Genomic DNA, 16033 nt, shown 5'->3' with positions numbered 1-16033 from the left:
TGTCGTTGCAATCGTAACAACCCGCTAAATGAATTTATTGTGTTATTTGTATTACACGGTATGCGGCGCTGATGTAGGACGCAAGAGTGGCAAATTTTCTGTTTTTTTTTTTCAGTACCTCCCCCCACAAAAAAGTTAATCAATAAATTTTATATGTACCACAAAATGGTGCAATCAAAAATCGCAACTTGTCCCGCAAAAAAACAAGACCTTATACAGCTATGACGACGCAAAGATAAAAAAGTTATAGATCTTTGAATGCGACGATGGAAAAACGTAAAAAGTAGCTCCGTCATTAAGGTTTAAAATAGGCTGGTCACTAAGGGGTTAAGGCTAATGCGTTTTACTCTAAAAATAAATAAAATTTGTAAATGCATAAAATATATTTTGATATAATGGATAATATATTCAACACAAGAACAAACCCGGTTTTATTCTGAACTAAATATTTAAAAATAACCGTATTTTAGAGCTGATTGTAAAGAAATAGGACATTTTTATTTGGATGTGAGGACGTAAGGAATGTGTTTGAATAGATTGAAATAATTCATTTTTGTATTTTGTTCACTTGTTTTAAAAAAAAAAAAAAAAGAAAACATTTTTAGTGGCAATTTGATACTTTGCAGAACTGGATATTGTAATATCTGACAAATTTATTTTATACAAATAATAAAATATAAAACTAATGTCTGTTCTCTTTCCTAAACAAAAAAATGATCTGTTGACGGATGATCCGCAGAACACCGTGTGCTCCGGGGGTTTCCACACGTGGCAGGGTGACCGCTCCCGGGAGACGTGATCACCTCCAGAGACCGGTTGTAGTTGCTTCTCGTACATGGTTTTCCTGCAGATTTTCCGGGTACACTTCCCGCCACATACCGTTCACACGATGAATTTGTTTTTATCATGAGTCGGGCGATCTTAGATCGATCAGTGGGGACATTATTATTGGACGGGAAAGATCTGATTACATTACTATGGACAAGAGCGGATGATTGCTCCCTGCGGTCGGCGTCTCCCCTCCTCCTCCTGCAGCTGTTGCCTCGGGAGCCTCTTGTTTTTCTCGGCCAGGCTGCTAGTTCCGCGCTGGGTTTGGTGAGGTCTCTCTCCTGCGAGTCTCCGGCGGCTCCTCCCTGCGGCCGGAAGGTGAGGCCGAGCAGCTGGGGGAGAACAAGAAGGTCGGAGGAGCCACAGCAGAGAGCCGGGAGCAGCGCGTCTCATCACAACGAGCAGCAGCTACGGGAGGGGACTCCGGTACCACGAGGTCTCTCAGCCCAGATTGCAGTGCCGGGGAGACACGACGGTCGTCCGGTGCGGGGTTTCTGGAGAAGACACGTGGTGCGCGGCTGGGGACGCGCTCGACATCGTCAGCAGAAGGGTCACCGGGTAAGTGGTGGAGGAGAGCGGGCGGGGGTGGCCGGTTACATTGTCCCCGGGGACGCGTCGCTGTTTTAAGGGTGACTATAAGGTGCTCCGGTGCGTTGGATGTCTGCCGGGGAGGATAGATTGGGCGGAGGTTATGGGATGTGCCGCTGTCTGCTGCGTCATGAGCCGGGGGAAGAGCCAGGAATCCGTGATCAGGCTGGTCATCTTCCCCCGGGCTAAAAATCCGGATCAGGTCACCGACTGGAGGAGGTGGGGACCCGGAGCGGGCGGGGATTGGGGTTCAGAGGGAGATTCATAGGACGATCTCCGGCGCTATGCGCACCGTCCCCGCTCAGTAGATTGGAAATCCGCCCCGTGCTGTTGTGTTCCGGATCCCGTCTCCTCCCGGTGCTGGGCGGGTACTAAGGCCTCATGCACACTTCCATCACTGTTTTCACGGCCGTTTTTCACGAATCCGTGTGTCCGTTTTGGTATCCGTGTGTACTCTGTTCCAAATTTCATTTGAACTTGTCACAGAATACACCCATAGTTGCTAGGACAACGAATCCATCAAAAACGGACGGCACACGGAAAACTTCCTTGTGCCGTCTATGTTTTTTTCACGGACCCATTAACTTCTGTGGCCCCACAGTAACGTTATCACTGACAAAAGTAGGACATGCTCTACTTTTGATAGACCGAACAACGGAAGTGGTCATGGGCCCATTGAAATGAATGGGTCAGGGTGCTATCTCTGAAATAAATTTATAGCACCCTAAAGGAAAAAACTGAAGTGGGCATGAGGTCTAAGGGAAGAGGTGGCGGCGGGAGCCCCCTGCAGGTGGAGGAGACCTCAACCTGTCGTTGTGGAGAGGGGGTCCCCCGGGAAATCTACAGCTACCAGTGCGACTTCCCTGTACCCACTGTACAATATAGAGATACCGGAGGAGGGGGCACATACTTATACCTCACTGTACAAGATAGAGATACTGGAGGAGGGTGCACATACTTATACCTCACTGCACCCACTCTACAATATAGAGATACCGTAGGAGGGGGCACATACTTATACCTCACTGCACCCACTGTATATTATAGAGACACCGATATTCTATAGATATCTGATGGAGCAGGGGGCACATACTTATGGCCCACTGCACCCACTGTATATCCTATAAATACTTGTAGCTGACATGATGCAGCCCTGAATCTCTATATTGTAGACATACTGGATCCGTTATTCAGGGTTGGGTGCAATGAGCTGTGAGTTTGTGCATTTATATTCTATTCTATGCTTGTTATTGGGGGCATCAAGGCTGACAACTGTTGGCCACACTATCTCATGTGTGCCAGATGTCGGACATCTCTTCTGTTATCAGACTTTCTGTTGTGCCGCCAACTTCCAGTCCTTCCATCTCCTGAGAAAACAATGGCATATCCAGCTTGTTGGAGATCTCCAAGCATTTCTGATAGAAGTTCTCATTGGGACAAGATATTGCACCATGAAAGGTCCTTGAAAACCCACCAACCCCTTGTGAAACATGACTGATAATCACTCCTTTCATTGTCTGGTACCGAATACACCCCTTGTATAACAATATTCATTGGCAGCCAGCAGGGCCAAGGTCATTGAGCCAATAGCCCCTGAAAATACAGTGCACCCCACACATAATGTCATATATTCTGTTACATGTAGATGAATGGTCTACTACGTAGAGGTTCCTAGGTGTAACCTGCAGAGGGATCCCTGTCCTATGATGGAGGGTGGTAGATCCTCCATGTTACTTGGGTTGGTACATGAAGATAGTGTTTGTAATATTCCCAACTTGCTGTTAATACAACCCCCCCCCCCCCCCTAACCTGGCATCTTCCAACTTAGTGTCTCCTGGACGGGTGCTAAGTATCTACCTGGCAGAGAATGAACGGAGCAGCAGGCAACGAACAAACAAACACCATGACTGCACCAAGTGATCAAGGTAAGGAGAGTGGGCTTTGGCTTTGACCCTCGGCTTGTCCTACAGTTCTCTACAGGAAGACTCTCCTGTCCAGCATCAATACATACTTTGTCTCTGTTCCTTCACAGATAACTGGTCTCAAGAGGACATGCTTATTCTCCTGGAAACCATGAAGACCATCCTGCCCAGCATTGACAGAAGATGCAAAACCACAGAGTCTCAGCTGGACTGGAATAAGCTGGCCTTCAAGACCTATACAGGGGACACGTGTCGTAAAACGTGGCGAAAGATCTCATCTGAGGTGAGATGTGGAGCGAACTCATGTGGCACTTTGCTTAATTCCCTTGGCGTGCCATCTATCCATTAGAAACTTCCAACATCACGGAGTCTACCAGTATCCAAGGCCATGGTACACTTCTTCTAGTAGTCCTCAAGCTGAGGGCACTATTATCCCCGCTACATGACCTCCTATAATACCATTGGTTGGACAGAAGAATAGTTTGACACAAAGGTGTCTCCAGGAGTCTGGGAAAGCTTGAGAACTTCAACGGTCGTCATGGTCATAGTCGCCCACCTTTTTTATGAACTAAACATCCTGTATTTTCTGGAGCAATGCTCGTCAAACTTGTTAGTATGTTATCTGCAAGAAATTTACTAACCAACATTGTTGTTAACCCTGTATTTCTTTTAGGTCAGGAGGTACCGGACTCTCACAGAACTTCTTCAAGATGCAAAAGAACATGTGAGGGATCAATATAAAGGAGAGCAAATGAAGCTCAGTAGCGCTGCTTGTGGCTATTGTGGTCTTATTGGGATAGTCTTAGCTTGGCGCTCCGTGCTGGTGGGTAGTACATCCGTCACACATACATGATGATTCAGCTCATGATTTAATTTTCCAACTCCAAACAACCATGTGAGTCCATGAGCCAAAGCAATCACAGAAAGGTCCTCAAACTCTGTACTAGGGACGCACGATGCATCGATACTGTTTCGATACCGTGCACCCCAAACGTTTCGTTACCGTTATCTCATGTATTTCGATAACAGGCTGTGCGACCGCACATCTGAGCATTGTAACACATGAATGTATGAGAGCGGGGCTGCGGGTGTGTAATACATGTGTGTAACAGTCATTGCCCTGCTCCGGAGTCCTGACCAGTGCGCGCTGTCAGGATGAGGCGATGTGGCTGGCGCTGCACTAATGATCGCCGGCACTGAAGACCGAACATGGCGGACGCACTACAAAACACCCCCATGTTCTCTGTCTTCAGTTTCTGAACCACCGCTCATTGGTGCAGCGCCGGCCGCATCATCTCAGGCTGACCGCGCACTTACTGTCAGGAGCGGGGCAATGGTTGTATTACACAGCCGCAGCCACGCTCTATAACGGTAGAGATCAGCGAAACCTCTAATCTTCGCCGTTATTCCCCTGAATGCTGCGATCAAAGCTGACTACAGCACTCGGGAAAATGAGAAGGGGGGGTGCACCTTGACTCGATAGAGGGACATAACATATATGGGCATAGCCCAGGGTCCATTGAAGGACCCCAGGGTTGTCTTACCATATTTTCTGTTGGGACATACTGAGGTATGTCCTAAGAACTGCCTGTGTACTATCCGTATATAGATATATGCCAGGACATTAACCCCTTCCCGTCGTAAACACCTTTCAGATTTTCATTTTCGTTTTTCCTCCCCACATTCCAGAAGCCATAGCGTCTTTATTTTTCCGTTGATATAGTACTATGAGGGCTTGATTTTTGCGGGAGGAGTTTTAGTTTTTCGTAGCACCATTTATTTTGCCGTATAATGTACTAGGAATCTGGACAAAAATTATTTGTGGGGTAGAAAATGAAAAAAAAAAACACCGATTCCTTCATGGTTTTTTGCGCGACGTTTTTACGGAATTCACTGTGCAATTAAAACAACATGTTAATTTTTTCTGTGGGTCAATACGATTACGGTGATACCAAATATATAGTTATTTCTATATTTTACTACTTTAGTGTAAAAAAGAAAATTTATTTTGCGTCGCCAAATTCCGAGAGCCATAACTTTTTTTATTTTTCCGTCGATAAAGTGGTATGAGGGCTTATTTTTTGCAGGATAAGCTGTAGTTTTTAACCCCTTCCCGCTCCTGGACGTACTATTAGGTCATGGCAGCTGTATCGTTCGCGCTCCATGACCTAATAGTACGTCTCGGGGGTAACGGCCGTTTCGGCCGTCCTCCCGACACATACAGGAGCTGTGACAGCTGCTGTCTCGTACAGCAGCTGTCACAGCTCCTACAGCGGGGACAGATCGCTGTGTCCCCGCTGATTAACCCCTGAAAGGCCGCGTTCTATAGAGATCGCGGCTTTTTAGGGGTTAAGCTGCCATCGCCGGACTGCTACACGATAGCGGCCGGCGATGGTGACTATGGCAACCGGACACCAAACAATGGCGTCCGGCTATGCCATAGACGGAAGCCTAGTGGGTCCTGACAACGTCAGGACCCACTATGCTTGCTGTCAGTGAGTAGCTGACGGCTCTAATACACTGCACTACGCATGTAGTGTAGTGTATTAGAATAGCAATCAGGGCCTCCTGCCCTCAAGTCCCCTAGTGGGACAAAGTAATAAAGTTAAACAAAAGTAAAAAAAAGATGTGTGAAAATAAAAGTTTTCAAAGTAAAAATCCCCCTTTTTACCTTATCAGTCATTTATTATTAATAAAAATATATAAACAAACAAATAAACTGTACATAATTGGTATCGCCGCGTCCGTAACGGCCTGAACTACAAAATTATTTCGTTATTTATCCCGCACGGTGAACGCCGTAAAAGAAAATAATAATAAACCGTACCAGAATCACAATTGTTTGGTCACTTCACCTCCCAAAAAATGGAATAAAAAGAGATCAAAAAGTCGCATGTACCTAAAAATGGTACTGATCGAAACTACAGTTCATTACGCAAAAAAATAAGTCCTCACACGGCTTTCTTGATGGGAAAATAAAAAAGTTCTGGCTCTTAGAATAAGGTAACACAAAATTGTTTTTTTACAAAAAGTATTTTATTGTGCAAAATGCCATAAGACATAAAAAAAACTATAAACATAGGGTATCGCCGTAATCGTTTCGCCCCGCAGAATAAAGTGAATATGTCATTTATAGCGCACGGTGAACGCTGTAAAAAAAATAAAATAAAAAAACAATAGTAGAATTGCTGTTTTTTAGTCACCACGCCACCTAAAAATAGAATAAAAACTGATCAAAAAGCCGCTTGCACCCCAAGAGAACTACAATGGATTCCTCAAGGTGTCTAGTTTCCAAATTAGTCCCTTTTGGGGGGTTTCCAATGTTTTGGCACCACAAGACCTCTTCAAACCGGACATGGTGCCTAATAAAAAGGAGGCCTCAAAATCCACTAGGTGCTCCTTTGCTTCGGAGGCCGGTGCTTCAGTCCATTACCGCCCGAGGGCCACATGTGAGATATTTCTCAAAACTGCAGAATCTGGGCAATAAGTATTAAGTTGCGTTCTCTGGTAAAACCTTTTGTGTTATAAAAAAAATGGTATAAAAAGGATTTTCGGACAAAAAAAAAAAGTACATTTCACCTCTACTTTGCTCTTAATTTCTGTGAAACACCTAAAGGGTTCATAAACTTTCTAAATGCTGTTGTGAATACTTTTAGGGGTCTAGTTTCTAAAATGGGGTGTTTGATAGGGGTTTCTAATATATGGGCCCCTCAAAGCAACTTCAGAACTGAACTGTAACCTAAAAAAATAAATAAATGTGGCAATACTTGGCTTCTTACATTATACTGATAATGAGCCGTGCCCACCCCGAGATGACCCCAATTTTGACCGTTTGTATAAACGGAGACCCCTATTAGACCGTTTCAGTACCCGATTTTCCCAAGCATACACCACCGAGAATTGTATTTCTATTGATGAGTCCCTGGTACATTTTAAAGGGAGGGTTCAATTTCGCGAGTACCTGCCGGGTAAGAGGGCAAGGTATGGCGTGAAGATGTCTAAGCTGTGCGAGAGTGCATCAGGGTATACCTACAGGTTTAGGATATATGAAGGAAAGGCCACCCCCAAACCAGACTGCATCCTGGACTACAATAGGTACATGGGAGGGGTGGACTTGTCAGATCAAGCCCTGAAGCCCTACAGCGCCATGCGGTGTGGTATAAGAAGCTGGCCGTGCACATCATACAGATGGCTTTGTACAATGCGTACGTGCTACGTCGATGTGCAGGCCAGAGGGGAACTTTCCTGGAATTTCAAGAGGTGATTATCAAGAACCTAATCTTTAGGGACCAAGAAGGAGGGGCACCCAGTACTTCTGGAAGCATGGCCACACGCATCGTACCAGGGCGGCAACACTTTCAAGGAGAAGTTCCCCAAACTGGCAAGAAGGGAAAAAGTCAAGAGGTGCAAAGTCTGCTATAAGAGGGCGATAACGGATTACACAATATATCAATGTGACACGTGTCCCGAATAACCTGAGCTCTGTATGAAAGAGTGTTTTAAAATTTATCATACATCCCTTGGTTTATAATTTACCCCAAATTTACTTACCCTGATGCACTCCGCACAGCTTATCCCCCCTCGTCTTTCCCCTCTGGGCCCTGCTGTGTGGCCAGGCAGCTGATAACAGCCACATTGAGGGTATTGCCATACCCGGGAGAACCCACATTACAGTTTATGGGGGTGTAGATCTCCGGTCAAAATGCTCACTACACCTCTAGATGAATGCCTTAAGGGTGTAGTTTTTAAAACGGGGTCACTTCTTGCGGGTTTCAACTGTACTGGTACCTCAGGGGCTTCTGCATACATGACTTCGCACTAGAAAATCCCCAGTAGGCCAAATGGTGGTCCTTTCCTTCTGAGCCCTCGCATGGGCCCAAACGGCAGTTTTTCACCACAAATGGGGTATTGCGGCACTCAGAACAAATTGCGCAACAGAATGGGGTATTTTGTTTCTTGTGGAAATAAGAAATTTTCAGCCAAAACGACATATTATTTGAAAAAAATAATTTTGTTTCAATTCCCAGCCCAATTCAAATAAGTTCTGTGAAAAAACTATGGGGTCTAAATAGTCACATTACCCATAAATGAATTCCTTGAGGGGTGTAGTTTCCAAAATGGGGTCATTTGTGGTTGGTTTCTATTGCTTTGATACCTCTGAGGCTCTGCAAATGCGACATGGCACCCGAAAACCAATCCAGCAAAATCTTGACTCCAAAGAACAAATAGCGCTCCTTTCCTTCTGAGCCCTCCCATGGGCCCAAATGGCAGTTTATCACCACAAATGGGGTATTGCCACACTAAGGACAAATTGGGCAACAAAATGGAGTATTTTATTACTTGTGAAAATAAGAATTTTTGAGCTAAAACGACATATTATTGGAAAAAAAATTTTTTTTTTAATTCCCAGCCCAATTCAAATAAGTTCTGTGAAGAAACTATGGGGTCTAAATAGTCACATTACCCATAAATGAATTCCTTGAGGGGTGTAGTTTCCAAAATGGGGTCACTTCTGGTGGGTTTCTATTGCTTTGATACCTCTGAGGCTCTGCAAATGCGACATGGCACCCGAAAACCAATCCAACAAAATCTGGACTCCAACAAACACATAGCGCTCCTTTCCTTCTGAGCCCTCCAATGGGCTCAAACAGCAGTTTATCACCACAAATGGGGTATTGCCACACTAAGGACAAATTGGGCAACAAAATGGGGTATTTTGTTCCCTGTGAAAATAAGAAATTTTGATCACAAATGACATTTTATTGGAAAAAATTAAATTTTTTTCATTTCACAGCCCAATTCAAATACGTGCTGTGAAAAAACTATGGGGTCAAAATGGTAACAACAACCATAAATGAATTCCTTGAGGGGTGTAGTTTCAAAATGGGGTCACTATTGGGGGATTCCTACTGTTTTGGCACCTCAACACCTCTTCAAACCTGGCATGCTGCCTAAAATATATTCTAATAAAAAAGAGGACTCAAAATGCACTAGGTGCTTCCTTGTTTCTAGGGCTTGTGTTTTATTCCACGAGCGCAGTAGAGCCACATGTGGGACATTTCTAAAAACTTCAGAACCTGGACTATACATATTTTAGTAGTGTTTCTCTGGTAAAACCTTCTGTGTTACTGAAAAAAAATTGAATAAAATTTAAATTCAGCAAGAAAAATTACATTTGAAAATTTCACCTCCACTTTTCTTTAATTCCTGTGAAATGCCTGAAGGGTTAAAAAAACTTTCTAAATGCTGTTTTGAATACTTTGAGGGGTCTAGTTTTTAAAATGGGGTGTTTTATCAGGGTTTCTAATACATAGGCCCCTCAAAGCCACTTCAGAACTCAAGAGGTACCTTAAAAAAAAGGCTTTTGAAATTTTCTTAAAAATATGAGAAATTGCTGTTTATGTTCTAAGCCTTGTAACGTCCAAGAAAAATAAAAGAATGTTCAAAAAACGATGCCAATCCAAAGTAGACATATGGGAAATGTGAACTAGTAACTATTTTGGGTGGTATAACCGTCTGTTTTACAAGGAGATGCATTTAAATTCAGAAAAATGCTATTTTTTAAAAATTTTCTCTAAATTCTGCAATTTTTCACCAATAAACACTGAATATATCGACCAAATTTTACCATGAACATGAGGCCCAATGTGTCACGAGAAAACAATCTCAGAATCGCTTGGGTAGGTTTAAGCATTCCGACGTTATTACCACATAAAGTGAAATATGTCAGATTTGAAAAATGGGCTCTGAGCCTTAAAGAGGCTCTGTCACCAGATTTTGCAACCCCTATCTGCTATTGCAGCAGATAGGCGCTGCAATGTAGATTACAGTAACGTTTTTATTTTAAAAAAAACAAGCATTTTTGGCTAAGTTATGACCATTTTTGTAGTTATGCAAATGAGGCTTGCAAAAGTCCAAGTGGGTGTGTTTAAAAGTAAAAGTCCAAGTGGGCGTGTATTATGTGCGTACATCGGGCGTTTTTAATACTTTCACTAGCTGGGCGCTCTGAAGAGAAGTAACATCCTCTTCTCTTCAGAACGCCCAGCTTCTGACAGTGCAGATCTGTGACGTCACTCACAGGTCCTGCATCGTGACGGCCACATCGGCACCAGAGGCTACAGTTGATTCTGCAGCAGCATCAGCGTTTGCAGGTAAGATCGACTTACCTGCAAACGCTGATGCTGCTGCAGAATCAACTGAAGCCTCTGGTGCCGATGTTGCCGACACGATGCAGGACCTGTGAGTGACGTCACAGATCTGCACTGCCAGAAGCTGGGCGTTCTGAAGAGAAGTGGATGATACTTCTCTTCAGAGCGCCCAGCTAGTAAAAGTATTAAAAACGCCCCGATGTACGCACATAATACACGCCCACTTGGACTTTTACTTTTAAACACACCCACTTGGACTTTTGCAAGCCTCATTTGCATAACTACAAAAATGGTCATAACTTGGCCAAAAATGCTCGTTTTTTAAAAATAAAAACGTTACTGTAATCTACATTGCAGCGCCTATCTGCTGCAATAGCAGATAGGGGTTGCAAAATCTGGTGACAGAGCCTCTTTAAGGCCAAAACAAGGCTGCGTCCTTAAAGGGAATGTGTTGCCAGAAAAACATGTTTTTTTTTTAAAAATTAAACATTTAGTGTGTGGGTGATTAAACATTGTTCAAATTTTTTTTTTTTTTTTGCACGAGCCAGGAAATATTATAAATTATTTCTAATTTCTAATACTACCCATTTTTGGTCACTAGATGGAGCTGTTCCCAAAATTGCAGCATTGCAACATTGGGTTAAAAGCCCTCGCTCTAGTGAGCTCTCAGCAACCCCCCCTCCTTTATCCTGGCTAGTGCCGGGATAAACGAGGGGTTTGAACGGTGTAACCTCCTACACTGTGTGTCGCCATTTTTTGAGCTAACCCACAGTGTAGTAGGTTTACATACAGTAGTAAACACACACAAACACGAACATACATTGAAATCTCTTACCTGCTCCTGCCGCCGCGGCTCCCTCCGGCCCGTCCGCTCCGTTTGCTGCCGCTGGTGCAAGTGCACAAATCCGGAAGCCGCGACCGGAAGTAGTAATATTACTGTCCGGCCGCGACTTCCGGTCCACAGGAAAATGGCGCCGGACGGCGCCAATTTCGAATAGGACTGTGTGGGAGTGGCGCATGCGCAGTTCCCACACAGACGCCGTACACTGCAGTCAATGGGACGGGAGCCGTTCGCAGTCCCTATGGGACTGTGGCTGCCGTATTCCATGTCTGTATGTGTCGTTAATCGACACACACAGAAATGGAACAAAAAATGGCAGCCCCCATAGGGAAGAAAAAGTGTAAAAATAAGAAAAAGTAAAACACAAACACACAAATGAATATAAACGTTTTTAATAAAGCACTAACATCTTTAACATATAAAAAAATTATTTGTGATGACACTGTTCCTTTAAGGGGTTAATAATACCATTTTGGTGTACATGTGACCGTTTGATCACTTTTTATTTCATTTTTTGTGGGAGATTAGGGGACCAAAAAATAGACATTCTGGCGTTTACAAATTATTATTTTTTTCTTTCACGACGTTCACCGTGCGGGTTACATAATGATATATTGTAATAGTTCAGACTTTTACGGACGTGGCGATACCCATTATGTTTATTTATTTATTTACTATGCTCTAAGGGGAAAATGGGAAAAGGTTTTTTTTTTTGAACTTTTAATATATATATATATATATATATATATATATATATATATATATATATATATGTTTTTTGTTTTACACAAAACTTTATTTAACTAATTTTAACTTTTTTTTATTAGTCCCCCCCTAGGGTTCTTCAACCAGCGATCGCTTGCACGATATACTGCCAGCGGCGATTGCGTTGCGGGGGGCGCGATGAGCTGTTAGAGGGCGTCGCCACCCTCTTTCTCAGTATTTAAATGCTGCAGTCGGTATTGACCGCAGCATTTAACTAGTTAATGCCGCTAGTTACTCTGAAGTGTTGGCTGTAGCATACAGCCGACTCCATACTTCCCCTTTCCGGCTATGGCGTAACTGTATGTTATATGTCAGGAAGGGGTTAAAGTAAAAACATAAAGTAATATTAAATAAAATAAAAAAACACACCTTTCTTACAATAAACATTAAAATAAGTCTCAATACATAAAATATACACATATTCGGTATTGGCGCGGCCGTAATAACCTGACAACAAGTTTTTTTGCGTTGGTGTGTACGCTGTAAAATAATAACATAACTGCTTTCTATCACTTATTGTGAGGCACGAGGTGTGATGATGAATTTAACCTCCATGTGCCTCACGTTAATAGTAATTAACCCCATCATGTACCTTACATATTAACCCATTATGACTGAGAAACATGATGGGGTTAATTACTATTAATGTGAGGCACATGGAGGATAAATTCATCATCACACCTCGCGCCTCACATCAGAAAATGGAAGAACTTCTTTTTTTTATTATTCCTTTTGGTAAAGTATTCTTTTGGTGTCGAAATAGCAAAACTACGACAAATATCGGTATCGACGTCCAAATTCTGGTATCGTGACATGTGACATCCCTACTCTGTACTGATGGTGGCTTGCCAAATTTAAGTCATATTCACCAGCTTGTTGTCCTTTCATATTACTTTTTTTTTTTTTAGAGACACCCAGTTTCCCAGGAAGCCCCTCACACCCTATTTCCGCTTCTTCTTGGAGGAGAAGGCAAGCTATGCTAAGCTTCATCCAGAAATGAGTAACCTGGACATATGCAAGAACCTGTCCCAAAAGTATAAAGAGTTAACAGATTCAAAGAAGGTAATGTATGAGAAGACGGTATTTTGGGCACAAATGGGATTCCTAGATGAGAAGATAGGTGGTGAAGTGGAGTAGGTCGAGTGGAGAAACCTTGAAGAGCCAACAACAGAACATGGATGAGTTTGATTCTGTGTAGTTTGACCCAATATGTCCATCTGGTTTCCTTTTCAGGCAAAATATATTCAGGATTTCCAGAATGAGAGGGAAGATTATCAGAAGAACCTGGCGAAATTCAAGTGGGTCATGTAGCCATATCTACTGATGATTAAGTCTTTATCATTAGTTGCTTCAATGTAGTCCTCATTTATGTCCACAGAGAGGCGCACCCAGATCTCCTGCCATATTCAAAGAAATCTGATACTACCGAAACACACAAGACCCCCCTTCAACAGCCGCGGGGCAAGCGTAAGAGGAAGAGATCTTCTAAAATAGGTTGGAGCACAACTATTTTATATATGTGTGCTGAGAAGGTAGAACATTTCTAGTTATTAAACATCTCATGTAGCATGACCATGGATCCTAGGGTGTGCACACTATAGATGTAGCCCATGTGGCTGCTATGGGGCACCTGGAGAGAGAACGGGGCCCAGAGAAGGTTGGTTGATCCCTTATTTGAATGGGTGGTTACAGGTCCAACAATGTTGGCAAACAAGTTCCTGGGGGGGCAAACAAGACCAAGTCCTCCTGTCTCAGGTGGTTTAGTGGGTGGTGGTGTTAACCAGCACCTGTAGTGGGTAGTGTAGTGGCTGAATGCAGATGATGCTTCTGTCAATCTAGAAGAAGGTCAAGATGTCTACAATGAAACTCCGATACCCATCTAACCAAGCCCATCATTCAAAGCTTGGGAAAACCTACGTAATGCTACCATCACATACAGCATAGTTTAGGAAAAAGACCATCTGTAGAACCCATGGTATCATGTAATACAAGTATTGAGAACCTCAAGCGGATCTCCTTCCATGGCTATGCAACTTACTTTCCGACCATGTTTTTTTTTTTTTTTTTTGTTTTCTGTGCTAATGCACTATTTTTCTAATGCGAATAAGAAAAAAATAAAAGAGACAAAAAAAAGTAATTTTTTTGCCCACTTTCCTATAAAGAATGCTTTATTAACTTTCAGGGGTGTGTTTGAGATTAGGGAAACCTGGCTGCTTTCTTCCAAAAACAGCGCTATTCTTGTTCAGAGGCTGTTTCTGGTATTGCAGGTGAAGTGAATCGGGCATACGTGCAATACCAGGCACAATTCATATACAAGAGTGGCGCTGTTTCTAAGGACAACCCCTTTTGATAGTCTTACCTTTTCACTCGGATGCTTTTTCTGGTTGTGTTTTTTTGTTTTTTTTATATTTAAAGGAACTGAGAAACTGATACTGTGATATGCTTACTACAGGGCCTGAGAGGGTGGAGCATGACACGGAGTCAACAAAACAGAGAATCAATGTCAGGCCCCGCCCCCCTCAGACCCTGCACTAGGCATAATACAATGTATTTGTCTTGTCTGGAATGTTCATTTAACCAGTTAGTGACCGCCAATACACCTTTTCACGGCGGCCACTAATGGGCTTTATTCTGATGCATACGACTTTTTACGGCGCTGCACCAGAATAAACAGCAGGGAGTCGTTAAATCTCCCTGCTCTCCGCTATCAGGGGTGGCTGGGGGCATCACTGCTCGACCGGGTGAGATGGATAGAAGTATCGATTTCACCCGTTTAACCCCTCAGATGCGGCCCTAAATAGCGAGCAAGATCGCCGAGTGTCTGTCTTCTACCGCAGGCGGGGGCCTAATAAAGGCCCCGAGGTCTGCCTGTTGTGAATGCATGCTAGGTCATGCCAGAGATATGGCCTAGCAGATACCTGTCCGTTTTACACAGACAGGCAGTAATACACCGCAATACAAAAGTATTGCGGTGTATTATAAATGCGATCGTCTAATTGCATAGTGAAGTCCTCTAGTGGGACTAGTAAAACAGTATAAAATTAAAAAAAAGTTGAATAAAGTTTAAAAAAAACAACCAATTTTTCCCCTTACAAAATGCTTTACTATTAAAAAAAATAAAGTAAAAAAGTTACACATATTTGGTATCGCCGTGTCCGTAACGACCCCGACTATAAAGCGATTACATTATTTAACCTGCATGGTGAACACCATAAAAAGCAATGGAAAAATTGCTGTTTTCCATGAATCCGGCCTTAAAAAAAACATGTGATCAAAAAGTTGCATCTACTCCAAAATGGTACCAATAAAAACTACAAGTCGTCCCGCAAAAAAAAAGCCCTCATACGACTGCATCGGCGGAACAATAAAAAAAAAGTTATGGCTCTTCAAATATCAAGACACAAAAACAAATAATTTTGAAAAAAAAAGTGTTATTACTGTGTAAAAGTAGTAAAACCTAAAAAAATCGACACAAATTTGGTATCGTTGTAATCGTAACAACCCGCTGAATAAAGTTATTGTGTTATTTGTATTACACGGTAAGCGGCGTTGCTGTAGGACGCAAGAGTGGCGAATTTTCAGTTTTTTCTTTTACAATACCCCTCCCCCCCACAAAAAAGTTAATAAAAGTTAATCAATTAATTTTATATGTACCCCAAAATGGTGCAATCAAAAATCACAACTTGTTCCGCAAAAAACAAGTCCTTATACAGCTATGTCGACGCAAAGATAAAAAAGTTATAGATCTTGGAATGCGACGATGGAAAAACGTAAAAAGTAGCTCAGTCACGAAGGGGTTAAGGCTAATGCGTTTTACTCTAAAAATAAATAAATAAAATTTGTAAATATGCATAAAATATATTTGGATATAATGAATAATCAACACAAGAACAAACGTTGAATTCTGAACTAAATATTTTACAATAACAGTATTTTAGAGC

General features: G+C 42.7%; 1 protein-coding gene across 1 annotated transcript; it reads left to right on the top strand.

Annotated features, from left to right (window-relative positions):
- The first annotated feature begins 3319 nt into the window (after positions 1–3319).
- On the top strand, positions 3320–14530 carry LOC142666274 (nucleolar transcription factor 1-B-like). Its single transcript, XM_075846261.1, has 7 exons — positions 3320–3341; positions 3449–3621; positions 4012–4099; positions 13003–13154; positions 13326–13390; positions 13471–13586; positions 14508–14530. The coding sequence occupies exons 1-7, from the start codon at positions 3320–3322 to the stop codon at positions 14528–14530; spliced, it is 639 nt and encodes a 212-aa protein (XP_075702376.1).
- The last annotated feature ends 1503 nt before the right edge of the window (positions 14531–16033 follow it).

Source organism: Rhinoderma darwinii, chromosome 13 (assembly GCF_050947455.1).
Source record: "Rhinoderma darwinii isolate aRhiDar2 chromosome 13, aRhiDar2.hap1, whole genome shotgun sequence".
In the NCBI taxonomy this organism is placed as follows: Eukaryota; Metazoa; Chordata; class Amphibia; order Anura; family Rhinodermatidae; genus Rhinoderma; species Rhinoderma darwinii.
This window is presented reverse-complemented; position numbering and strand designations above follow the sequence as displayed.

Bases quoted from the DNA above. Each gene is read 5' to 3' on its own strand.
- LOC142666274 (XM_075846261.1), top strand. From the start codon at position 3,320: ATGACTGCACCAAGTGATCAAG. The intron at 3,622-4,011 runs GTGAGATGTGGA...TATTTCTTTTAG, and splicing joins GGCGAAAGATCTCATCTGAG to GTCAGGAGGTACCGGACTCT. The intron at 13,155-13,325 runs GTAATGTATGAG...TTTCCTTTTCAG, and splicing joins AGTTAACAGATTCAAAGAAG to GCAAAATATATTCAGGATTT.